This window comes from Trypanosoma theileri (assembly GCF_002087225.1).
Source record: "Trypanosoma theileri isolate Edinburgh chromosome Unknown TM35_Tth_8_V1, whole genome shotgun sequence".
Classification (NCBI taxonomy): Eukaryota; Euglenozoa; class Kinetoplastea; order Trypanosomatida; family Trypanosomatidae; genus Trypanosoma; species Trypanosoma theileri.
This window is the reverse complement of record NW_021639850.1, coordinates 212660-238333: the sequence shown is the minus strand read 5'-3', so window position 1 is coordinate 238333 and position 25674 is coordinate 212660. Positions and strand designations below refer to the sequence as shown.

The following is a 25674-nucleotide window of genomic DNA, read 5'->3' as shown; positions in this document are numbered from 1 at the left end:
TTTTTTTTTTCTTCTTTTTTTTAAATACTCTTTCTTCTGTGGTGATAATGTTGTGTCCTCTACTGTAAATGGGAGGGGGTAATAATAAGAAAAACAAGCGGCAGCTCAGCAAATTAAAAAAAGGCAATAACACCTCTTCTATTTTCCCTCTTGATATTTGCTGCTACTCTAGTTACTTTATAGATCTTTCAGCCTACGAAAGGAGACGTCTAGCTTCTTCGTCCCTTTCTTATCTACCCTTCTAAATACCAGAAACACCTACAAAAATAAAAAAGAAGCAAAAACAAAAAAAAAGGATATCCAAAACACTTTGTCCTTTACATAGAGACGTATAGAATTATATATGTATACACATAAACACATTCATCCATACAAAAATATGTAAAATATCCCCTTTTTTTTTTTGAAAGAAAAAGAAGAAATGTCGACACAAACACACACACACACAGACACAGTCCGAACCAGAGATCACAAAAAGAAAAAAAAAAAGAACGGTACACACTCAGAATAGTAGAATTCCAAGTTGTGTCAAAAAAAAAAAAAAAACGATCATGTTTCACACTTTACAGCTATCATAAATATTCCAAAAAATCTCTCCTGAATTCATAGATGCCTTTAACTTTGTGGCTAATAATATGGTTCCACTGAGTCGTCGATGTAGTGAGTAAATCGGTGTGGGTGGTGGTCGCAATCGCAGTTTAATCATTGTTGGCACATGTGCCTGAATCTGTGATGGAAGTTCTTCCGCCGCAAAATCAAAAGTCCTATCACGATGACGGAATGGTTTTCCTAATAAAATAACACTGGCAACATGAGCATCCAGCATCTCTTTCATTTCATTTCCTGTGAGAAACCCTAACTTAATACTCTTCGCTATAATAGTATCGCGATCTTGTCGTGCAGCAGCAGCGACAACATCTAAATAATCTTGCACAAACTCTGCGCTGTACTCACGAGCAGCACCAAAGTCAAGAAGACTAATTTTATTGGTTTTAGCATCAAATAAAAAGTTAGAATAATTTGGGTCTGTTTGCATAAATCGCCATAGGAAAAGTTCTGATAAAGTTAACATTAACATGTGTTCAGCAACATGATTTTTAAGCTCTTGCATATTTGGAACCGTTGCCAACTTATCTATTGGAACACCAGTAACCAACTGTGTAACTAAAACACTATCTGTTGATAGTGATGTATACACTTTGGGAACGATAAACACATTTCGAAGTTGTGGATGTTGCTCTACTAGATCGGCATACCGCATCTGCTTTGCCGCCTCTACAGTATAGCGACACTCCAACGCAAGCTCCTGACGAAGTTCTTGCAAAATATTATCCACAAACATTCCAGGCGGAAGTACGTGGAGTGTAATGAGCATCTTTAGATTGGCCACATCCGAGTCAATGCTGCGGGCAACACCAGGATACTGCACCTTCACAGCAACCTGCTCCACCACTCCGCTATTATTATTATTATTATTATTATTATTATTATTATTATTATTATTAATATCATCGTTGGTATTCTTCTTGTTCACTACCACAGCTGCGCGGTGTACTTGTCCAATACTGGCCGCAGCCATGGGTTCATCATCGAACTCCACAAATAAATCACGACGCCAATTCGTATTCTTATACTCCTTCGCCAATGTGCGGTTAAGTTGTTCCGCTGGCATGGCGTAAGCACTATCCCGTACTCGTTTAAACAGTTCAGTGATGTGTGATGGAACTGTTGCGCCGTCCTGTATACTCAACATCTGCCCAAGCTTCAACACCGCCCCTCGCATACGGCAGAGAGTCTCCACAATGCGTTCATGACTATAACTCGAAAGTCCACCACTGCCACCACTGCGTGTATGAGAGAGATGATCCCAGCCCAACTGCACAAAGAGGGATGCAAAGCCGGCAGCGCGGCCAACACGGGTAGCGGGAACAGGACGGTATCTAGTCTTCTCTCTATTTAACATTGAATCACCCAAACGGGCAGCCGCATCTGTTGGAAGTGTCATTGTAGAAGTATTAATGCTACGAGCCGTTTGTGTACGCATACCCTCACTCCCTGGAGTTTTAACACCACTACTAATAGTATTACCATGACTATCCGTAGTAGTACTAGTACTACTATTACTGCTGCTGTTACTGTTATTATAATTAGATCCAGTATGAGTGATACTACCGCCTACAGCCATTAAAATCTTTTTCAAACCCTGAGAGACATTACACCAGGAGTGCACAACACCACTTCTGCTTAACATTGACCCGTAGAAGCTAGAAGGTGCGTGATTTTATATTAACCTACAACACTTCACATTTGGTTAGAGATGTATATATATATATATATATATATATTAACGTATACAGGAAATAAAGAAAAAGAAAGAGAAACAATATAATATATACAAATTTCATAGGAGTTAAGAAATGAAAAAAAAAGTGAAATATCATCATAGTCACACCTCCAAGTAGTACATCCAATGTGAAGAAAAAAAAAAAAAAAAAAAAACTCCTTTCACAGGCCAACGTTTTTTCTCATAGACATAGGCAGTCCAAATCATACACGATATACACAGTAGTATATCTACCTATATTTATATACGTTTTTTTTTTTTTCTTCGATTACCTTATTTGTTCACTCTCTCTTTTGATCGTTCGTTCACCTCTCATCGTTTCAGGCAATATCTTATCAGGGGAAGTAATAGTAGTAGTAGTAGTAGTAGTAGTAGTAGTAGTAGTAGTAGTAGTAGTAGTAGTATAATACTTTATTGTGTAAAGAAAAAAAAAAAAAATTTCTTTTTCTGCATAACCCCAGAAAAATAAACGGGGACAGCATCACAATTATATATATATATATATATTTTTTTTGTTTCTCTTTATCCCCCAACTCTCCTTCCCTCTTCTCCTCCCCACAAATAAAAAAAACAAAGAAAACAAAAATCCCTCTACCACAATCATATGTACTAAAGTCGAGCGAGTGGAACGGTATGATTGACCTTAGCGGCAAGCTTAAGATACCACTCGGCAACTTCCTTCTTTGCCGTTCCCTGCACAGTATCCACAGTACTTGAAATGTACTTCATCCACTGCACCTGTACACTTGGCACTCCATGTAAATGCTCAAGTATGATAGCCTCCACAGACGCGCAAACACGATGAAGGACAGTACTATTATGACATCTTAATAAATTAATGAGTGCTGAAAAGTAAGCTTGAAATCTAAATAAACGATCTTGTCTTGAAGATACAGCTTCCGTATATCCAAGAAGAAGACATGCTTTATCAAATAAAGTGGATACAATAAGTAATAAACAGCTAATAGGTCGTGCATTATCCATTGAAGGAATTGCATGATCTGAACCACTGTACATTTCAGAAAGTAATTTCTTAACAGACGACTTTGGATTCTTCAAAATACGTTCCAACGACTGTTCATTACACTCCTCAAGTGCTTGACAAACAGAACGCACCGTCTTTGCGAAGTGACGAACCAAAAAGAGTGGTGGTTCACCATATCGTGAAGAACTAGATATTGGTATAAGTACAGCCACATAGGTTGGAACAAAGAGAGGCGCTATAGCTCTTTTAGATAAAAATACAGCTGTGAAAAAATCCAACGCGGCAATACCGAGAGCAGCACTAAGTTTATTTTGCATACAACGAAGTGATGTACTGACCCAATGCCGTAATACAATACTCTCATCCATCGCCAATGCCACACCTGAAAAAGCAAAAGCACGAAGGTACGCTTCAACCAGTGCATAGTGTAAACGATTCTTAACCTTTAATTCTTTTTCTGAACTGCTTGGAAGAATTACATCATTAAAAAATGTATTAATCTCTGAAGCTGTCATAGTTTTTGTGATAGCAACAAGACTCATTTGCATTTTTGAAATAAGTCGTAAAATTCTCTTGTTCTCTTCCACTGTAATATTAGCATCAGCCGTCACAAAAAAGGTTCGAATAGCATACAATTTTGTTAGAGATTCTAGTGCCATACGATGATTGGTATTAGAAATAAATTCATCTTGTTGAAAAAAATTAAATAGTAAACCTACTATCGATACGGATAAGCGTCGTAGAGGTTCAGGTATTTTCTTTGGAGAGATAAGAGTTGCGCACTGTGTAACATTTATATCATAAATCACATGTGCAATGTTGTGAATTTCATTTAATATTTCTTGAGCCGTTTTTGCATCAGAAGAAGCGGCATTAACAACAATCTGAACAACTCTTGATATTAATAGAGGCGGTTTTAATTGTATGTCTGTCAATTCCTTTATCTTTTCAGATTTAATAAGTGAAATTTGAAAGAGTTCTTCAGAAATAGCACGAAAAAGTGCAAGAACAGATGTATTATTTAAAGGAGTGTGATTATCATGTGGAACGGTATAGCCATGGGCAAGAAGAATTCGAAGAAAATTTGGTTTAAAGAGATTATCATCAGTACATAACTGTGTTACAGTAGCTCGTCGATGGAGTTGAGCATCATCACAAAGATCTACCCTTGGCATTCCTTGTAGAATACCGAGAATAGGAACTTGATAAAAAGAGAGCATCTTTTTCTTTTCATTCATTTCACGAAGTTCACGTCCACACTCTCGTCTTAGTGATTTAGTCCAAAGTTCATTAGCAAGTAATAAAGCTTCCAAATTCGTTTGTACAGTACTCATAATAGAAAGTACACCATATTGTGGGGTTAACACTTCTGTAGATGATGATTTCTTTCCAGGGGAATAAAATAAGTATTGAAAAGTTTTCCATTCAAAAGGTGGTCTATCTGCTAATCGATGAATAAGCAAATGTACAGCGACTTGTTCAACGCCAGTAAAATCACGTTGTCTTGCGAAAATAGAACAAATAAGACGACGAATAGAATCACAATAACCTTCTGTTGAAATAATACCCACTCCACTAAGACGCCATGCTATATCAGAGTTAAAAAAAGAAAGTACTGCACTTATATCAACCATATTTCGCATAGAAATAGTAGCAGCAAATAATTCTGCTGCACCAAGGGCAAGTTCTGCTGCACATAAACATCTTTTATCACTACGACGAAGATGTTTAAGATTGTTATCTAGTATTCGAGCAAGTTTCATTGACATTCGTACCACCATTTCCACATCTTTTTGAACAATATTCACAGCGTCACGTACTTCTTGACGTGCAAATGGCTCTTCAATATGTCGTAGTGTGTGAAATACTTGTGCTACGGTAATCACATAAGGAAGTAAATGACGAATTCCTGTTTCACGATGACTTTCTTCTACATGTGTGCCTTGCTGTAAATATTTGTCAAAGATATTTTCCGCATCCTTCGCATGACCCCAAAGCACCCCACAAAGTGCACTGAAATCACACTGTATACCTTTACACGTTACAAGAGGTTTGGCATGATGAGAAATTACAGCAACATCATCTTGAGTGAGAACATAAACTGCCTCAGGCATGATATGTAATTGTGTAGATGCTGTAGAACGGTGGAGACCTGATTTACGAAATAGCGCATTAAGTTGTGCCACAACAATGGTTTCCGCATCTAGTACCAGTTCTGTAGTATTTCCTGGAACTCTAACGCTGACACTCATCGTTTGGGACATGTCGGTGTATCACTTCGTTTTCAGACTTTGATGTGTAACTAGTTCGTTTATTGTTTACTCTTACCTTTTATTTGATATTTTCCTATCCAAAAAAATAAAGAGAAAATAAATAAAAAAAATATATATATATACAGCACACACAAAAAAAGGGAATATTAACAATAACAAAAAAAATAAAGGAACATAAACACAAAGAGAGCTATTTTTGAGGAGAGGAACAAAAACCTTGTCCCTTCCCCTACAAAAATGATCCCTTTCTTCTTTTTTTTTTTTAGAAAAAGAAAATTTTTTTTTTTACCGTAAAAACAAACAAAAGGAAAAAAAAAAGTAACATTCAGGCTTCCCTTTATCCCTCCATCTACTTGTGGCGGAAGGCGCGACGGCGAGTACCCACGCGTTCCTTTTCCTTTCCGCGAGACTTGAGGTACGGCTTGGCGTGGCTGCCGGGCACACCGGCGGCGCCGAAGTGCTTCACCGCCTCACGTCCAGCCTTGCGGCCGCGCAGCAGCATTGTGTTCTTCCCCGTTGGGGCGACCATGGCGAGCTGGTCGAATGTCAGGCACTCGCCGCCGGCGCCGGTGATGCGTTCGCGGGCGCTCTTCGAGAAGCGCAGCGCACACACGCGGAGGGCGGGGATGCGGGCCATGCGCACATCATCGAGGACGTCCCCGACGACGACGGCGATGGGGGCCTTTTTGCCCTTCTCGAGCCAGACGGACTTGCGGCGGAGGCAGACGGCGATGCGGCTGAGGGAGATGGGGGCGCGGTTGCTGCGGCTCTTCAGCAGGCGCTGGTGGACGAGCTTGTTGAAGCTGGAGTTCGTGCGCTGGGCGAGGAACTTGTAGAGCTTGATGAGCAGCTTGATGTACGGGTTCGTGGAGTACGTGTGGTGGCGCACCACGCGCTTCTTCTTCTGCACACCAGTGAGGTCAACTCCCATTTTTTATGTGTTGCGGGTTGAGTCGCGAGGCTGAAAAAGAAGAGTAAAAGGGACTAAAGCCTGATTATTGGTTGTCAAGAAAGAAAAAAAAAAAAAAAGAATAGATAAAAATAAATACAGATCAAATAATCTGGTATAGGGTACCATCATGATAAAGTTTTCACTTGTACATGTGTATATATTTTATGTGCGCTGAAAGAGCAATTAAAGCATCTTTCTAAATTATTTTTTTTATCACTCAAACTCCTTCCGCTCACCAATAAACAGATACAATGTGAAAAGACACACAGAGAAAAAGAAAAAAATCCCACCTTTATCTATTCGTTCATTCAATAGAAAATCATACTTCTTCTGCTCCTTAAGCGGAAGGAGGGATAATAAATAATAATTATAAAAGAAAAGAAAACTTTACATTCAAGATTAGGAAGGTCTGTACTTCACTCCCTCAAAACCGTGTAATTGGGATTTCAATCCTTGTGGGTTCGCCCAGGCACTGTTGCCATATGAGAGATCTTCATCTTCAATCATTTTTTTCATCTCTTCCTGTTTTTTATAATAGTATGACATGAGTTCCGCCTGTGTTTTGGCATCCACTACCGGTTCTCGCGGTGGTGGTGGGGCGTCCTTTGCTGTCAATTTCACTGTAATTTTTGTCTTTTCATTCTTGCCAAGATATTTTGTGAAGTCTGCTGTGCGATCAAGTGGCTTCCCACTCCACCACATGATGGCTGTTCCTTGAAGAATATCTTCTGTTGTGGCTCCATCATCTATAATGCTAAGCAGTCGGTGTGCTTTAGACCGTGTGGTGTCTGGAATATTATCATCATCCAGCAGTTTAGCCAAACGCCGTGGAGCATCTGCCCCACTACACTCTTCTGGAAAGAGAATCATTGCACCACCCTTAAAGGCAGCAATAATAGCATCTAATTCCTCCTGTGTACATAATAGACGCTTCTCCGTTCGCTCCACTGCCAAGTAACGTTCAGCATCTTCCACAGGACCCAATAAATGATGTTGCTGATCTTCTGAACAGAAATCTTTCACAAGTTGCTTTGCAGCAGCAATCATCCACTTTATACGAATACGTGTATTACGCATTTGTTGAAGCATGTCTGTCGCCTCGCCAATGTTGGTACTACCTGGTACGGATACTAGAAACACATCATAATCTTTACTGTATTCATCCTTTGGTAACCGCTTACACTCGATAAGAACCATGTTGGCAATAAAGAAACGCCCTAGAGAAGATATATTTAAGTATACTCTTCACTCTTCCACCTCACCAAAAAAAAGAGGTGATTTAATTCGTTTTTTTTTTTTGTTTTTTTTTTCCTGCTACCTCAGCTTATCCAAAGAAATTAAACCCATATACATTTATGTACACGAAAGACATAATGGGAAAAAAAAAGAAGGAGAAAAAAAAAAAAAAACAGAATGAAATGGCGGAGAAAAACTTAAACAAATTACCCTTCCATATACTTTCCCATATCGGTTATATATATTTTTTTTTCTTTTTTTTTCTTTCTCTCTCTCTCTCTCTGGAGATGAATTCTCTCCTCTTCACCTCTTCTGTTTTTCTCTCTCAGTGGATAGAGCGGGCGGAGATCCATCGTGGCTGCTGCGCATAGTCCAAGTGCAGCTGCACATCCTCCCACAGTCCACTGCGCTCCATCAGCGAAGCCACACACTCCGCCTGTAATCCCACCTCCATTACGAAGTTCGGCACTTCGGCGAAAGCAGCAGGACGCCTTCTTTTGGCTTTCAGGGCAGCCGCGCCAAGTTCGCAGAGTTCCTGAAAGTAAAGATATTGCTGCTGCTCTCGTTGTGGATCCCCCACAAGAGCAATCTTGGATTCCCACAATTTAATTCCCGGTGGAAGGTCCACGTATTGTTCTGGTAATACATAAGGTGGATTTGAAACAATAATATCAAATGAACCCAAATAAGATTTAGACAAGATTGGTTTTTTTTGGGTTTTATTGACTTCCCCTTTTTCTGCTTTGCACTTTTCTTCACCATTGTCACTATTATAGAGAACACTATCAGGTTCCAAAAAAGTCTTAAACATATCGCTTTTAATGACCTTATATCGACTTGAGTCAATACCATTTATTTTTGCATTCTCCTCAGAAGCTTTCACAGCCTCATCTAGAATATCAACGGCAACAATTTCAGCTTGTGATACATGTTTGGCAATGGCGATACCAACACAACCTGTACCACAACACATATCTAATACCCGTAATGGAGGCAAAGAAACATTTGTTGCTGTTGTTGTTGTTGTTGTTGTTGTTGTTGCCTTTTTTGTTTTTTCTGTTGCAACATCAAGATGATTTCGTACAAACCAATGTGTCCACATTTCCGTTTCCGGTCTTGGACAAAGTAATGGTGGAGAGCAACGAATATGACAACCATAAAATGGTTGATGTCCGATAATGTAAGCGAGAGGTTTATGTAGATCAACACGTTGTAATACAGCCTTCTTAACATTGCGACGAATCTCATCCTTTTCTTTCCAACCCTGTTCAAATGCCCACTCTTCTAACCACTGCAACTCTAATGAACTTTGATACCACATAGCTCGATCCTCCTTTCCCTTTCCATTTGCGGCGTAGTGTGTATCAAAAATCATTTGTGTGAGTTGTTGTCGTTCCTTAGTAGAGAGACATGACTCTCTTGCCAGAGATCGTGTAAAGGTTTTGGGAAGTGCTTTCATCTCTAACTCAGTTAATTCAACTAATGGGAGTTCTATCTCCGTTTCTTCTTCATCTGTGGGTACATATCGTGTCGAGACTGTTTGCATATTATGTGTTTTTGTAAAGGATGTTGAGTGACGGGCAATGTTAAAAAGTATTGTGGTCAGTGCTGATCGACTACACTGTCGCATTGCCGTTAATGTGTCAGTATGTAAATATCTATATGTTTAAAGTATATGTTTGTGCGTCTTTGTGTGTATATGTATGCTTATAATGAATTTGGGGGGTCTTTTCCTTTCCCCTGTACGTATATTACCCAGTTTCTTTCTGTGGATGTGAAAGTAGAAAATAAATGAAAATAAGAAAAGAAGGAATATAACTGGAAGATCAAACAAGGTGATAAGGGGTGAGTTTAATCATCACCCTTTCTTAGTGTTATGCGATAAAATGAACAGCATAAGAGAAAGAAAGATAAATTAAAATGAATAGATAAATATATATAGAGAATGGAAAAATTAAAGTAGACACAGGTACACACGGTGACGCAAGAAAAAAAAAAAAAATTCTTCACATCGTCATTAGATACCCTTTTTTTTTTTTTTAATTATTCTGTACTGATCGCTGGCAAAAGGATTAGGGGTATCAAAGGCAAAAGCTCTACGTAGAAAAACTACACAGAAAGAACAGAAAAAAAGAAAACTAACAAAAGAAAGGAGTCAAAAAAAAAAACTACGTGACGTAACTTTTTATTATGAAAGCGGTTCCCACTATTGTAAACACAATTCCTGTTGTAATATGCAGGATAGAGAAACCCATTAATAATCGAGTGAATTTGTATGAGGTAAAACCCATAACCCGTGAACGGGAGAATACAAACCAAGCGATAATCCCAGGACCTGTCAACATAAGAAATATACCAAGCAAAGTACCAGAAAAGTTAATCACCATAGATATACCTGAAATAAAAGAAGCCAACACTATAGTCGTACTAACAATAAAAAAAGCTTCAATAACGATAGCAAGAAATGTAGTATCTTCTGGTGATCCAACATCTCTATCAATATGAGTTTCAGCTGTTCCTATACTTCTGTTAGGTGCAACATTTTCACCTCCTTGATAAGCAAGATGCATAATTTCTCGTTCTTCTTCCATACGTTCTGTATGTTCACACCATGTTAATGCATGCATAATTAATCGATGTAATCCTCTACGCGCACAGACAGAGAGAATAGGATATACACAAGCAAAGTGTAAAAATAATCCAAGACGTCCAATATTCATTACGGTATCATCATTTGGATAATTACGTACAATATCACCACCAACATCTTTATGAGAGACAAGATTTCCAAACGTTAGATAACCAAATATACCTGTTGATAAATAACAAATAAAAATCACAGGGAAAGTAATATAAACACTTTTCATCATATTTTTGGGGGTACGAACAGCTAATTCACGATAAAAGTATGGTACATTATAGTGATATGCAAAAGCCACACCATAAGTAGACATAGTACGAAATATTCCTACCCCCACATGATACCAATTTATTTCTCCACGTTCTTTCGGATCCACATTTGGATACGGTTTCTCTCGTTGACTTGTAAAGAAACGGGCTACAACGGCTATAACAATATATAAAATGGTTAGAAATCCAACCAGAGAAGTCCACTTTAGTTCTTCCATATTTCGTATACAACTAAGAAGAAAGAACACTACACCAGAGATAATTAACCAGAAATTTCTTGTGGCAACAAATCCAGATGCATTTAGAAATCCCTTTACAACAGGTGGTATGGAATCAGCAATAACACGTGCGTAAATAATAAGAGCACCATAGTTATTTAAAAAGACAATTAATTCCACCATTACAGTTACTATACGTCGTCGCTTACGGCGTAAAACCTCATTTTGAGTATATTGTGCAAAGAGAATTTCCATCTCTAATCCCCCTTTATCAGCTTCAATATAATCTTCTGATAATCCATTGGAGGTATTTCCGCAGTATTCCTCAAATGTAAGGGATGGAAATAAAATAAATGCAAAAACTTCTGTAAAAGAAAAACGTTGTGTTGCCTCACATCCAACTACAACAGCAAATGTTGAAAATCCTGCAAGAATAGCTGTATACACCATTAAAACAACAGCTCCAGCCACAGAGGCTTCATACATGGCAAGTGGTAAAGAGAGTACACCTGCCCCAATGACATTACAAAGAGTATTAATACTTGCTGCAATGATAGTTCCATGGCGTGGGGCTTCTACAACTCCAATAACAGAAAGACGTCGAGCTACATGTGAACTAATACGAGTTGGTAATGAGTGTCGTGACTCACGTACAGAGAAACTATCCCCTACTAGAGGCTGATTAAGTGAATTCATCCTCTACTTCTTTTTTTTTTCTTCCTGGATATTAACTTTTATCTTTTTCGTGAGTCCACGTGAGAAGTATATTCACTGAGCTCCTCGTTTCTTTTTTTTTCTTTCTTTTTCTCGTTTGTAAGCACACTTAGCAGACTCTGCTTTTTCTTTATTATTATTATACGCTTGATTTCCTATGTTTTACTGTTTTCTTTCATCATCAAATTACCGTTTATATATATACATGTATTGGATCAAAGAAAACAAAACGAAAAAAAAAAAAAAGAATCGGGTTGAAAGATACAAGACAAAAAAAAAACATATACATACATAGAGATGCCAAGGGTTTTAAGCAGTAGAAATATATGTATATATTTCCAAAAGTAAAGTCCGCAAGCAGAAACACTCATTCAAATATAATTACTCTACGCATGTGTCAAGACCAACAAACAATCTCTCTTTTTCAATTCAGGCAACCAACACACGTTCAAACCAACCAAAAAAAAAGAAAAAAAAAGCCCCAGTGACACAGCGGAAAAAAATTTACTCTATATGTTTTCTTTTTCTTTTTTTTGTACTCTATGGCATCGTTCTATTCTCCACCTCTCTCTCTCTCTCTTTGAATTATTATTATTTTTTCTTCTTCCCCGTCTCTACTTTCGCTGCTTCTTGAGTGGTGGGGCAGAAGTGAGATTTGTCTTTTCTCCCTTCCTCTTCTTCGCCATTTTAGATGTATTCTCTTTTCCCTTCAACACTTCTTTTGTATTCTTCTTTTTCTTATTTCCACTTGTTTCTTTACTTTTCTTTGCCTTTGGCTGTAAATACTTTGACTCCAGATTACTCATCATATTACTCCACTCTGCCTCTTGATCCCGTTTCATCAATGCCTGCAGTGCCTGCAAACCACCCTTTTTCTCATCATTTGAAAGGCCCATCGCATCTAATGCCTCTGCCGCCTCTTTACGTTCTTTGGTCATGGAACGTTCAATCTGTTTAAGGACGGCGACGGTATTGGTTAGATTCCACGCCTCCGTTGATTGCAATTTTCCTGTATCCACAAGACTTTGCACAAGATCGCGAAGTCGCACAATTTCACCCTTTTTGGTATTGTCAAATAACAATTCCTCACGTACCATACGCCGAAAGTTACCTTTGCACTTTTTAAAGCAAGTCATCACATCTTCTATTTCCTCTGGTGTGCCGGCGTAGTTCACATAAAACTCATGCACTCGTTCTTTCATTTCCGCAGAGCGCTCTGCCATTGTGGCTTCACTCTCCGTTGCACTCTCAGCACCAGGCACAATTCCAGTCGCATCATACACACGGCGCTTATCTGGATCACTCAACACCGCGTAGGCGTTGGCGACTTCTTTGAATTTTGCCTCACCGTTTGGATTACGGTCTGGGTGGTACTGTAATGCCAATCGTCTGTACACACGGCTTATCTCATCATCGGCAGCATCAGGGGCTACACCAAGAATATCGTAAAGAGCACGCTTGGGGGACATCACAAAGTCACTGTCTCTTTCGCAGCTCTGTTATACGTGTAAAAAATAAGAAGAAAAGAAAAAGAAGAAAAAAATGAAGGGGAAAAACAAGAAATAATAGAAAAACTTCCATCAGAATGAACTTCAAAGAAAAAAATAAAAAATCTTCTCTTTACTGCCTCCTCGTTATCAAATATATTTTTTTTTATTGCTTGGTTTCTTGTCACTTTCCCTCCTTGAACATGTCATGTATTTCCCTAAACAGCCATAACACAGTGAAAATCAATAATAATAATAATAATAATAATAATAATAATAATAATAATATAAAAAAAAAGAAAAGACGCAGCAAATATAAAAAACACTGCACAACTTCTCTTTTCTTTCACTGTCCCTCTAGCTACACACATACACACATTACAATACGAAGAAATAAAACAAACAAAGAAAAAAAACTCATATTTGCAATATAGTCTCCTCTTGTTTGCCTATTTCCTTTCCTTCCCCACACCCTCCATTCTCCGCTAGCCTTCCAATATATATATATATATATATATATATTCCCTTACTTGGCCTTTGCCTTGGCCTTCACGGCATCGGCGAACTTCTTCGCCTCCTCTGGCTTCCAGTTTGCGTTAGCCGCCTCCTGGGCAACGTACTTGTCGAACTCCTCTACTCCCTTTTGTTTGAGGAATTCCACACCCTGCTCAATATTCGCCTCTTGGGCCGCCGCATCCAAAAAGGCGGGACCATCACCGCAGTATGCGGCGAGTTCAGCAACGGTATAACGTGTAAGCTTCACACGCTCCACCTGTCGCTCAATGAGTTTCTTCTGTTCTGCTGAGAGAGTCTTACTGTATGCTGCCATCTCTTCCTCCCACTTTTCACCAAACTGATGTACAATATTGCACACCTTTACAGGTGTCTTGTTCTTGAAGTGCGTCTCACCAGTAAGAATCTTGTAAAGGGCATTCATCTTGGCATTTCCAGAAGCGGCAGTGGTAGTGGCAGTAGCCGCTGCTGCAAGGGATAAAAAAGATCGGCGCATCATCCTTTTAACACGCGTACACTAACAAAAAAGCGTGTAACCTACTGTGAAGTAAATTCTTTTTTTTTTTTTTTTATTATTGTTATTGTTGTATTTTTGTTATACCATAATTATATATTCATTTTGGTACAATACAAAAATAAAAAAAGAGAGATATTGAAATAAATAAACAATGAAAATAAAAGAGTTGATTACATGTAAACACTGAGGTTTATAGAAAAAAAGAAGTGATGTTATTTCTTATTTTCCTTTTTTTTTTACTTTCCTTTTCTTTTCTTATCGTCATATTAAAATTTGATAGAGAGAGTGCGCCATGCGCTGACAATTGGTTATAGTGAGAAAAGGATGGGGGGTACTGCGAACTCTTGTCATCTGCAGAAATTGTTTCCCATTGTGATCAACTTTTTCTCTTCCATCTTCAAGTCTTCTCCGGGTTTTTTCTTTTTCCTTCGTTTTTTTCTTGTTTTTTTTCCCCCCTTTTCCCCTTCTTCTCGTTCTTCTTTGGTTTCCTTGCTCTTTCATATACTTTCCTTGTTTCTTTTTCTTTTTTTTGTCTCTTAAACTCCCTTTTGCTTATGCCCAAACATCAATCTCATCTAGGTCATCACCCAAGTATTTCTCTATAACCTCCACTGAATTACATGCGGCACCGTACCGCATGACCTTCTGCACCAATTCTCTCCCAGCATCTCGGTTAAGTGGATCCTTCTCAAACTTCTTCGCCCAAATACGCCTGGCAACGGTGAGACTGTAGAGATAACCGTAGTAACCCGCTGGATAACCAGAGAGGTGCTCAAATGAGAGAGTGCCCAATACACCAGTCTCTGTGGGAGTTACAACGGAGAGTGGGGTACAAACATCAATGAGGAGTTTCGCTAAGTTGTACGTTCCACGACCATAATCAGCAATTTCACCAAGAGTACGTTTTCCAAGATGTCCTTTATCACCATGTGGAAAGTACACTGTATACGGTTGAGGACCGTGAAGGGTTTGATCCACAGCAGAGAGTACCACCTGATCTAACATATCAAGATGTTTAAACATATCATTAGCTGCATTACGTTTCATAACCATATCAAATGAGATGGGTTCTCTTGTATTGATACGGTGTGCCCAAAGGCGCAGGAATTCATGTGAAGTAAGAAATTGTTCAAAAAGTTGAGAAAATGTTTCTACAAAATCAATACTAGCGCGTGTTCCTGCTAAATTTTGTACCTTTGTTTGTCCAAAAATAGTATGCATTGCATGACCAAACTCATGAAAAACAGTAGTCACTTCACCTGGATGCATAAGTGTAGACTCATCATCAAATTTTCCATCCACACGTCGTTGTGCAGGAGTTTGTGCTCCAACATTACATGTTAACACTACAACAGGATATTGTCGTTTTGGAAGTTTTAATCCTACACGTGCGAGGGCTTCTTGATGGGGTTGACAACCAAGTTGTAGTGTGAGATGTCCTGCTTGACAATACTTCATCTCATTTGCATACATATCCAGTACAATAACACCTAAAAAGGCACGATTTTCATCATATACATGAAACTTCTTCGCATCCATATTAAATACTTCCTCTGGGCTAAATGGTACCTCTTCCAGTCGTACACCAAACACTTCAGAGCAAAGACACTGAATTCCACGAATACAGTTCGCCACTGAAAAATATTCGGTAGCTCCATCTGGTTCCGCATCCCGACGAATAGAATGAGCCACACGAGCTCTTATATCATCTGTTATATTTTGACGATTACGAACTTCTCCAACATTTTGTCGAATAATATTCATTTCCTTCTCAGCAGCTGGACGGTATTTGTGTGCAATACCACAAAGAAAATGCCAAACGCGTTGTTGGTTCTCTAGCATTGTTCCACGTAACTGTTGTTCTGCATAACTTTCAAATCCAAGTAACTGTGATAATTCATAACGACAACGAAGAAGGTAACGAAGAGTTGCAAAAGGATTTTTAGATCCCTGTTCTGTTAAGAAGCGCATTGCCAATTCTTCCTTTTCGATATTCATTTCAGTCACTTTTTCACGAAGAGCATCAGGTAAGTGAATACCATTACTTTCCATATCACGCTTTAACTGAACAACATTTTTAATCTCTTCATCATCAAGTTGTTTTCGTCCTTCAGGACTATCAAGTTCAACAATAACATCATAAAGATCACGACGTGAATTTACTTTACTCATGTACTCATACCCTTTTTGGAAAGCGTATGAGGCATACTTTTTGTAATCTTCATCAGGATGAATTTGTCTAACAAACTCACATGGATCTAAGAGTAAACATAAGACATTACTTGTAGTATCAATAAGATCGTGCTTCTCTTTTGCGGTTTTAACCTTAGGAATTTCATTAAGAAGTGCATCGCAGACTTCAATCGTTCGATCCACTGTCTCGGCCAGAACAGCCTTGTTAGACAAGAAACTGAGATTTGGTATAGCATCCACATCTGTGAGAACTGATGTGGCGTTGTTGCTACTACTACAAGCCTTTCCAGTACTGCTGCTATTACCACTAATAGTATCAACAGGAGTAGGAGCAGGAGATCTCGTGGTGGCGTGTCGAGCTGCTACTAACTTTCCGTAGGCAGAAGTACGTACCCCACGAATTCTTCCAAGAACAACACGACGCAACATCTTCTATAGTTCTCTGCTAGGGAGCTAGATAATTGTTTTTTTTTTTTTTTTTTGTTGTTGTTGTTTCAGTTGTTGTTGAAACAATAATAATAACAAAAAAAGGAAATGGAAAACAAAAGAAGAAAAATATTAGGTAGATTGATTATAGATATGAAAACACCTTTGAGGGAATCATACTCAACGTAACTTACAAAATATAAATAAAGAATTGCATAGATAAATGGTTTCATTCGTCTCTGGACATTGCAATAAGTGCACTGCCATAGGGAATAAACAACAACAAGAAGTAGAAAATAAAATAAAAACATGGAAGCGTTAAAAAGAGAGTATTGTAAAATGCCAAAGGGAAAAGAAGAAAAAAAAAAAAAGCAAACCAAACAGTTTGCCAACGAAGAAAAAAAAAAAAAAAATGAACCTTTTCTATCCAAAAGGGACATTCCAACTTCCCTTTGAAAATGCTGTAGAGAGTTCGGTATGTGCCAAAGATTGCCAGCGTTCATCCTTAAGATCTTGGGGTGGCATTTCATCTCGTACTTTTCCATACCATCGACGTGCATTTTGAAGATCTCCACTGTGATAATACGCCTGTGCGAGTCGGCATGCGTATTCCAAACTCTTTGGGTCATTCTCAACAGCCTTCTTATGTAATTCAATACTCTTTGCCCACAGTGCCTTCCATCCCGGCACTCCACACCACATGGCATACAATCGTGTAGGATCATACCATTTATATGCACATCGACCACAAAGTGCACCGAGGGCATTCGGCATATCCGGATCTCTCGGTAATAATTCCATTCCCTTTTCTCCACGTCGCATAATGGCATTGTAATTTTCCAATAATCCCACACCCGTAAAAGTCTTCATGTAGTAAAGTGCTTCTGACTCACGCGTTGCACATAACACGTAAGCTCTATAGCATGGACCATACTCTGGGTTTTCATTAATACACTTCCTACTAACATCAACACCACGTTGTAAAAGGTCTAGACGATCACACCAATGATCTCTGGCAACCTTGTTCTTGTTTTTATCATAGAGAACCGTTGTCTCTGCAAGAAGAGCCATAACTTCCGGATTAGATGGATTTTTTTCGAATAGTCGCTCTGCATAATCGAATGCACTCTCTCCAAGTGAGAAACTAAGCAACTGATCGCGAAATTCACGATAATGAGCTAATTCATCTTTCTCATTTTTTACATTTGGTGACGGCGTTGAGGATGAGGTTGATGCTGTCGTCTGAGCATTTACTCCTCCTTTTGCCTCAGTAGATGTACTGTTTCTATTCCCCATCTTAATTCAAATCCACTCGTTTATATCCACTCTAACCTTGTTCTTTCTTCCTTTCTTGGTAAAATTTGATTATTTATTTCAAATGAATGGAAGAAAACAAAAACAAAAAAAAAATTGATGTATGGCACTCTGTCTTTGCTGTCCTATTTCTGTTTTTTTTTTTTTTTTTTAATTATTATACAGAGTTTCTCCTTTCTAAGTTTATCTCACGTTTTTTTTTTTTTTAATATTTTCCCCGTCACCAGATATTACACTCTGGCTGTCCCTTTTTTTTTTTTCTCACTTTCTTGTTTGTACCTTATTCCCCTTTCAAGCGTCTTTTATTTGCCTTTCTACCCAAAGAACCTCTTTTTATTATTAATAATATTCTTTTTTTATTTCCTTTTTTTTTGGTAGTGAGGTATGAGTAGAAACAGACTTCTAGAAATGTATTGACAAAAAAAAATAAGCGGGATAGCGACCCCACAAAAATTGTCCACCCAATTGTGTCGTCTGTAACGAAATCCCGCACCTATTATTAAAGAAAAATAAGAGAAATAGTAAGAATAGTATGCCAAACACACACAAAGGAAAAAAAAAAGGAGAAAAGAAGAGAAGAGCAAAAGAAAAAAGAAAAAAACACTGATAATTGTGAAATCCTCTCAGAAAAAGAATGATCCACCAAAGCAGAAGTAAGAACAAGTATTTACAAGAAAAAAATATATATATGAATACAAAATATATAGTCAAGACAAAGACACACATATAAATAAATGTCGATAATAATGAGGAAAGCGACAGAGAGATAAATAGAGAGATAGGAGTAGATAGGTCAAAAAGTGAGGATTCGCATTTGATAAGAACACCGATAACAAAAATAATAAAAAACTTCTGTTATACCCTCTCTCTTCCTTTCATCCACCACCCTCTCCCAGAAAAAAAAAAAAAAAAAAGAATCAAAGAAAAAAGAAAAAATAATAACAATGTAGCACTTCTTTATTCAGCACTTTCCTAAGTTATTGCTACCATTTTTTTTTTTATCTATTTCTTTCCTTTTCTTTTCCTTGTACTTCTTTTCTTTTATTTTTTCTGCTGTTTTGCCTCTTTCCCTTCTATTAAATTTCTATAAACCCTTTAAAAAAGAGTTTTCTTCTCTTCCTGTATTACACTGAACCTCTTTCTATTTACTTGATAGATTCTACAAAACTCATAAGGTTTTGCAACTCGGGGCTGTATCTCTGATTTCGTGTCTCTGGTTTTGTTTGCTGTTCACCTGAAACATTTGATCTAAATGGTGATAATGATGATGATGGCGAGGGCCGAGGTGGTAACGATGCTCCTTTTGTATCATGTGATACAGCGAATGCTGATTGCTTTGAAGTATTCCTTTCATCTGGAGAAAATAATGACATTGTTGGATTAAACGATGATGGGGATCGAACATTAGTTTCGTTCGTTTGATTTTTCCCATTGTTCTTATCTTGCCTACCACTACCTTTAGAAGAATTTACAAATTTCTCATACTGTTCCTGATTAATCCGTGAGTTTACAGCAAGGATTTGCTGCTGTAAGGCATTCAACTTCTGCTCCTGTTCGACGAGACGCACTTTTGTATCTTCCGTACGTCCGCCGTCTCCTTTTTTTCTCCTCCTATCGGGTGTGGCATTCGACAAGAGATGCTCCGCGACTGTAGTGGAGGTGGGAACGACGGTGATTTGATCCTGCGGGCCAAAGACGCTGAAGGCGGGGATCCACCCGCTGAGGGCCGGCGGCAGCGGGATCCGCGCGACCACCTCCTCTTCATAATAACAAATGAGAAAATACGACGGGGCCTCCAACTCGAGAACAAAGCGGAGGGTCGTGCCCGTCTGCAGGCGGCAGCGCTCCGGCAGCAGGCGGCACTCGCCCTCATTCGGCCCGACGATGCGCTGCCCGTCCCACACAACCCCCTCGCCGTCGCTGCCGGCCATCAACACACCGGCGAGCACACGGCCGGGCCCGGCGCCCACGCGGTCCACGTGCACCGCCCACGCCGTCAAGCCAGTGTAGAAGACTCGCGAACTGCAGACAAGAACGTGAACGGGAGTTACAGTCGCCGCCCTCGTGAGTGTGCGCCCACTGTAGATAAGAATTCCACGCTCCACCGCATCCGCCGGAGGTTGAAGCGTAAAGGCTTCACGGGAAACATCAGAGGGATTTGGAAAGTTAAGGTATCCCATATCAAGAACATCCGGTAGGCGAACAGCGGCAGGAACACTTACAGCTTTTATAAGATCCATATAGGTTGCCGCAGTAGCAAAAGATTTCACTTCTGGAACTGTTAAACGTGGCATGGGAATGGGTTCATATCGTGTGGCCTTAAGTTGGCTAACAAGATTCATTACACGAAGAGACCAATCTTCTGATTGTTTATCATTTTGATGTATAGGTGGTATATTTTGTAGAAGAGGATCACAACTATTCTGTCGCTCTGTAAAACACTCCATAAGATCAGTAGTATTTTCTAAAGCTAAATCAATATTTCTTATTTGGGCATCCACTTGTAACCTCAAACTAGATCGAAGTTCCTCTCTCCACTGTGTAAGACCACGAATAATTTCTTCAAATTGCTGGTCAAGTTCCTTTTCTTGATCTTTAACTGTCTCACTGATAAGTTCTTTTCCATGCTTTAGATTGGCAACAATATTACTGGCAACATTTAGTTGTGAACGGCAACGTTCAGACCATGTCTTAAGATCTCCAACATGCGCTTCTGCTGCCTGACGGAGGGTAATAAAGGGATGATCTTTATGAATACCAGTCACATGGCATCGACTGGAAACCAATGCCCCACAAAGTGAACACCAAAACTCTGCAGGAAGATTAGGGTAAACGGAGCAATAGGCAAGAAGAGTACCATTTTCTTTAACGGTTAAACCCAGTAAAGAATTTTCATTATGCATTTTGTGATGAGGTGTTTCTACCATTTGTTCTGTACTTATTTTAGGGTTTGTTAAATTCGATGAAACTCTTCCATTTGAATTTGATGGAACAAAACCAGATCTATTTGATCCATCTGCTGATATTTCTACTTCTTGCTTCATTGACTGTGGTGGAGTATTTAAGGAATTCCGAGGATGTTTTACTTCGGCAAGCTCCATAAGTTTCGGCATCTCACTCTTATTAAACCCCATAGAGGAGATGATGCGTAATTTCGTAGGCACATCACAACGGAAAAAATCTGCCATAGAGATACCATTATTTACAAGTGTTTCTTGCAATCGTTTCCATAGTTGTTCATTCACATCTAACAGTGGAGCCGTGATGCTTGGATTTATACTACTCGGCGTTGTTGTTCCTGTTGTATGTTCATTTACTTCTCTTTGCTGTTCCGTTTGATCCGATATGTTCTGCACTCGCTGCAGTGTTACAGTCCCGCATGTATTGCAGAACGTTGTCATATTTTCCCTCTGTTGCATATTGATATGCTGCATGGGAAAGTTGTTGGGTTTCCCACACTCCGTACAGACTAGAATAGTGTTATTCATATTTCTTTCTTTTTGTTGTCTAGCCTTCCTTCTGCCTTATTTTCGTTTGCGATACTTTTCTTTTTTCTTCTGGTATTTATATATAAATATAAATACAGATATATAGATTCTCTTATCTGCAAGTTACTTCAAACGCTAATAATGTGCAGTTTTTTCCCCCACTTTTTTTTTTTTTATATTACCTCTATGTTCCTTTGACAGCTAACGCTGCTATTGTACTTTGAAAAATAGAAAATAAAAATAACATATGAAACAAATAACAAGAGAAACATAAAAACCGGCAAAAAAAAAACAAGGAAGAATCTGATCATAAGGCCGAAACAAAAAGAAAAAAAAAAAAAAGAAGCACCTTTACTTTTTAAAAAATATATATGTATACCTGTATAAATATATATACTTTTTATTTTTAACTCCGACACCCAGCGGCAAGCACAAAAAAAAATTTTCAAAAGAAATTAAGAGGAAGAACTGAGAAAAATCCGTTTTTCTTTTGTTTTTTTTTTTTTCATATTTTATCCATCGTTTTCGTTTTTGTTGTTCTTTTGACGATTCTATTCTTTTTTTTTTTTTTTTCCACTTCCATCTTTTCGATGAGAGACACCCACGATTTTTCCTTTTCTTTCTTCTTTTCTTCCTATTTTATGTTACTTTAAGAACACAACCGAAAACAAAAACGAAAAAAAAAAAAAAAAAGAAAAACCCTACGCATTAAAGCTTACAGGTTTTGTTTCTGCAGAGTGAGTTCACCACGGAGGTTAACGTTTGAAAAGAACTTCTTTACATCATTCGTTGAAAGACCAACACCCAAGAGATACTTTAACTTCATAATGGTAGCCTCAATGGTCATATCATGTGCACTCACAGCACCTGCCTTCAGCAATTCCTCTCCAACTTCATATGCACCCAAATTCACTGAGCCGTAAAGATTCTGTGTACATACAACCACCAAAATACCACGTTCCACACTCTTCTTCACAATATTGCTCATATACCCATCACGTGAAGGACCATTTCCATCACCATAGGCAATAATAACAACAGCACGTGCTTTTGTTAATTCTACTGCTTTTTGTAAAACCTCTTGACGAAGTGATGGTCCAAGTTTTAGGGTTAAAACAACAGACTGCATCTTATCCATTACACGGAATTGACCACGTGGGTGTAATCGAAGAAAAGGTTTGTGTAAATGTATCGCACCATGCATAGAAGCCAATGGTGGAAAATGTGGGGAATCAAATGGAGTAAGAGTAGATCTAGAAACTTTAATAGAACGATTTGCACGAAATAATTGCTCATCAAAAAGAATACATACCTCATTTAATTGGCTACAATTGGCGAAAAGTAATGCAACAATAAGATTACGCCATAAATCTGTATAGAGACGCTCTGGTGGAATACGTGAACCGGTAAATACAACAGGTTTTCCCAAATTTTCAAGCATAAAACTAAGTGCCGTTGATGTTGATACCATATTATCTGTGCCGTTAACTACTACAAAGCCACGACATGTGTGATAGTTCGCTTGAATAAGATTTGCCAGACTGATCCAATCATTGTGATTTTGACCCGCTGAGTGTTTTAACACTTCCAGTTGTACAACACGAAACTTTGGGACTCCACTGGACCGCAGATCATCATTTTGCTTAAGAATTTCAAGAAAATCTCGTGGTTTTCCACCACCCTGCGAGTTGCAATCCTCCACACATGGAAAGTTGCGTGTGTTGATAAGCAATACCTCTTGATTGTTGGTGTCTATCTCCATATCCAGCGGTTGGGGTGTGGCCGCATTGGATATCCCGAGAGAATCCGAGTTGCAATCAAATTTTATCATAAAAAAAAAAATGTTTTTATTTAAATGATACTTAAGAAAAAAGAGTAACGCACTGTATATATTTATTTATATAAATAAATATACTTTTCCTCAAATATAAATATATACATATATATATGCATGGGTTCAAAAAAAAAAAAAAAATGTGGAGAAAAAAAAAAAAAAAAAAAAGAAAGTAAAGGAGGAAAAATGATATATAGAATGCATCATCATAACAGCAGTTATATAGTACACGAGGATTAAAAATAAAATAAAAATAAATAAAGGTTGAATCAACCTTTATTTTTCGTGAATTATTTTTATTTTTTTTTTTTATTTTTACTCTTCGTTGTAAATATAAAACGAGAAAAATAAAATGGAAACTATAAATGAAGGAAAGAAGAAAAGAAATGACGAGAAAAGACAATAAAAAAAAAAAAAAAAAACGAAAGAAAGAAGAAGAACGAAGGAACCGTGCAACAAGAAAGAAAGAGAGAAAGAGATATTAGAGCGAAAAATGGCATATACACATCCAAAAGACTTTTTGGCGGTAACCATCACATCTCTCTTTTTTTTTTTTCCCATATCCCATCACTTTTTCTTTTCTTATTTTTACGTTGTTTCCTTCTCCATCATCTCCCTATACATTTCTCTTTTTTTTATTTTTATTTTTCTTTTACGCCTCTTCCTGGTCCTGGATGTTGAAGTACTTGAGCTGGTACATATCCTTACCCTTGGCAAGAATACGGATCCAGTCACGGAGATCCTTCTTCTTAAGGAACTTCTTCGTGAGGTACTTGAAGTACTTCTTGCGGTAGGCCATCGTTGTGGTGATTGCGAGTGTGTTGTCGCGCATGCTGATACGCACCTTCTCTGTCAGCTTTCCCTTGCGACCGTTGAGCTTCACATTATCTTGGAAGTACTGCTCGAAGTTGCTGAGGATCTCCTCGCTGAAGATACCGTCGTTGGCGGGGATGCTGCAGTCAATCTTGAACACCTTCTTCCCCTTTGACAGCTGCTTCTGACGGATGAAGCCACGGGAACCAACCTTTGCGCGAACTGCGACCATTTTTCTTTGTTCGTGTGTTTGTGTGTTTGTTTCTCCTCTTGGCTTTCTTTTCCTATGTACGAGTGTGCGATGGCAAACTCCTTTTCTCTCTCCTCTTTCCTACACAGAAGAAAAAAAAAGAAGAAAATACAAAATAAAGAATAATAACAAAAAATAAAGAGAAACCATGAGAAACTATATATATAGCTAGATAGAAGAGTTCTTTTTTTCTCTCTGTTTGGGGAATAAGAGACTCTACATATTTCGTTCGTATTGTTACCCAAGAATATAGGAAACAGTAAGAGTAACATTAGCAACAATAATAATAATAACAACAACAACAAGAACAAGAATACCCTCAAAGATATCTTCACTCAACGTTTACGCCCCTCCTCTTTAATTTCTCCTCCTTCTGCTTTATTCGTGCTTCCATCAGTGTCATCTATCACCTCTTCAATAACACGGCTATCCGCTCGCTTTTGATGTTTTGCTGCAATGTTGGCTTCTTTGCGATTACGACTCATGGCGAGTTGACGTGCACGAAACTCTTTAAACTTTTTGCGTTTCTCCATATCTTCCTCTTCACGACGTTTCATCATTTCCTTCACACGTTCTGCCTCTTCTGCGGCGCGTTTCGCCTCCTCTTCATCCAACCGCTGCTGCTCCTCCGGTGCTATCCACGGCTCATCATCATCGTTGTCAACATCAATACCGGCTCTCTCCAATTCACGGCGCCGGCGCTTTTCCATTTCGTGTTGTCTGATGTCAAACCGCACAACGGGGGTTCCACAAACACCACGGAACTGCTGGACTAACACCAGCGGAGCAATCAGACGGTGTGAGAAGCCACAGCCGCTACTACTACTACTAATAATAGCACTGCAGGAGCGAACCAATAACGGTCTTGACAGCTGATAGAACACCATCTACTCTAATAGAGGAATAAACTAAATGTCAAGGGTAGTTGAATCTATAATACAGAAAGAAGGAAAATAATTTTTCTTTATTTAAACAGAATTGTGGAAGAAAAAAAAAAGAGGGAAAAAGCGTCCTATCTCTATTTTTTCTACCTTTTAACTCTTATTGATATAAAAGAGAAAAACAGAAAAGAAGAGGTGAATCAAAAAGTAGAAATAAGAAAAAAAAAAAAAAAAAAATATTTCGGCCCCAATATGCCAAAGAAAAATCAAAGGATTAATTTCTCTTTTTTTTAATTGCTGGTAGATGGGATTTTTTTTTTTTTTTT

The 25674-nt window shown here is 38.4% G+C and overlaps 14 protein-coding genes across 14 annotated transcripts; all 14 read right to left on the bottom strand.

Moving 5' to 3' along the window:
* Positions 1-556: 556 nt before the first annotated feature.
* On the bottom strand, positions 557-2251 carry TM35_000081890 (putative ABC1 protein; the record flags this gene model as incomplete). The annotated part of the gene is made up of 1 exon (XM_029024054.1): positions 557-2251. The coding sequence occupies one exon, from the start codon at positions 2249-2251 to the stop codon at positions 557-559; it is 1695 nt and encodes a 564-aa protein (XP_028884457.1).
* Positions 2252-2953: 702 nt separating this feature from the next.
* TM35_000081880 (putative phosphoribosylpyrophosphate synthetase) lies at positions 2954-5593 on the bottom strand (the record flags this gene model as incomplete). Its single annotated transcript, XM_029024053.1, has 1 exon — positions 2954-5593. The coding sequence occupies one exon, from the start codon at positions 5591-5593 to the stop codon at positions 2954-2956; it is 2640 nt and encodes an 879-aa protein (XP_028884456.1).
* A 358-nt stretch (positions 5594-5951) lies between these two features.
* TM35_000081870 (large subunit ribosomal protein L18e) lies at positions 5952-6533 on the bottom strand (the record flags this gene model as incomplete). Its single annotated transcript, XM_029024052.1, has 1 exon — positions 5952-6533. The coding sequence occupies one exon, from the start codon at positions 6531-6533 to the stop codon at positions 5952-5954; it is 582 nt and encodes a 193-aa protein (XP_028884455.1).
* A 420-nt stretch (positions 6534-6953) lies between these two features.
* TM35_000081860 (uncharacterized protein) lies at positions 6954-7751 on the bottom strand (the record flags this gene model as incomplete). The annotated part of the gene is made up of 1 exon (XM_029024051.1): positions 6954-7751. The coding sequence occupies one exon, from the start codon at positions 7749-7751 to the stop codon at positions 6954-6956; it is 798 nt and encodes a 265-aa protein (XP_028884454.1).
* Positions 7752-8115: 364 nt separating this feature from the next.
* Positions 8116-9420, bottom strand: TM35_000081850 (methyltransferase; the record flags this gene model as incomplete). Its single annotated transcript, XM_029024050.1, has 1 exon — positions 8116-9420. The coding sequence occupies one exon, from the start codon at positions 9418-9420 to the stop codon at positions 8116-8118; it is 1305 nt and encodes a 434-aa protein (XP_028884453.1).
* Positions 9421-9958: 538 nt separating this feature from the next.
* Positions 9959-11614, bottom strand: TM35_000081840 (putative amino acid permease-like protein; the record flags this gene model as incomplete). Its single annotated transcript, XM_029024049.1, has 1 exon — positions 9959-11614. The coding sequence occupies one exon, from the start codon at positions 11612-11614 to the stop codon at positions 9959-9961; it is 1656 nt and encodes a 551-aa protein (XP_028884452.1).
* Positions 11615-12246: 632 nt separating this feature from the next.
* Positions 12247-13101, bottom strand: TM35_000081830 (putative chaperone DNAJ protein; the record flags this gene model as incomplete). Its single annotated transcript, XM_029024048.1, has 1 exon — positions 12247-13101. One exon carries the CDS (start codon positions 13099-13101, stop codon positions 12247-12249), a length of 855 nt encoding a protein of 284 aa, XP_028884451.1.
* A 544-nt stretch (positions 13102-13645) lies between these two features.
* Positions 13646-14131, bottom strand: TM35_000081820 (uncharacterized protein; the record flags this gene model as incomplete). Its single annotated transcript, XM_029024047.1, has 1 exon — positions 13646-14131. One exon carries the CDS (start codon positions 14129-14131, stop codon positions 13646-13648), a length of 486 nt encoding a protein of 161 aa, XP_028884450.1.
* Positions 14132-14701: 570 nt separating this feature from the next.
* Positions 14702-16771, bottom strand: TM35_000081810 (putative thimet oligopeptidase, putative,metallo-peptidase, clan MA(E), family M3; the record flags this gene model as incomplete). The annotated part of the gene is made up of 1 exon (XM_029024046.1): positions 14702-16771. One exon carries the CDS (start codon positions 16769-16771, stop codon positions 14702-14704), a length of 2070 nt encoding a protein of 689 aa, XP_028884449.1.
* Positions 16772-17191: 420 nt separating this feature from the next.
* Positions 17192-18064, bottom strand: TM35_000081800 (uncharacterized protein; the record flags this gene model as incomplete). Its single annotated transcript, XM_029024045.1, has 1 exon — positions 17192-18064. The coding sequence occupies one exon, from the start codon at positions 18062-18064 to the stop codon at positions 17192-17194; it is 873 nt and encodes a 290-aa protein (XP_028884448.1).
* Positions 18065-19227: 1163 nt separating this feature from the next.
* On the bottom strand, positions 19228-21570 carry TM35_000081790 (uncharacterized protein; the record flags this gene model as incomplete). Its single annotated transcript, XM_029024044.1, has 1 exon — positions 19228-21570. One exon carries the CDS (start codon positions 21568-21570, stop codon positions 19228-19230), a length of 2343 nt encoding a protein of 780 aa, XP_028884447.1.
* Positions 21571-22285: 715 nt separating this feature from the next.
* Positions 22286-23401, bottom strand: TM35_000081780 (cytoplasmic l-asparaginase i-like protein; the record flags this gene model as incomplete). The annotated part of the gene is made up of 1 exon (XM_029024043.1): positions 22286-23401. One exon carries the CDS (start codon positions 23399-23401, stop codon positions 22286-22288), a length of 1116 nt encoding a protein of 371 aa, XP_028884446.1.
* Positions 23402-24056: 655 nt separating this feature from the next.
* Positions 24057-24449, bottom strand: TM35_000081770 (60S ribosomal protein L22; the record flags this gene model as incomplete). Its single annotated transcript, XM_029024042.1, has 1 exon — positions 24057-24449. One exon carries the CDS (start codon positions 24447-24449, stop codon positions 24057-24059), a length of 393 nt encoding a protein of 130 aa, XP_028884445.1.
* Positions 24450-24802: 353 nt separating this feature from the next.
* TM35_000081760 (uncharacterized protein) lies at positions 24803-25354 on the bottom strand (the record flags this gene model as incomplete). The annotated part of the gene is made up of 1 exon (XM_029024041.1): positions 24803-25354. The coding sequence occupies one exon, from the start codon at positions 25352-25354 to the stop codon at positions 24803-24805; it is 552 nt and encodes a 183-aa protein (XP_028884444.1).
* Between the last annotated feature and the right edge of the window lie 320 nt (positions 25355-25674).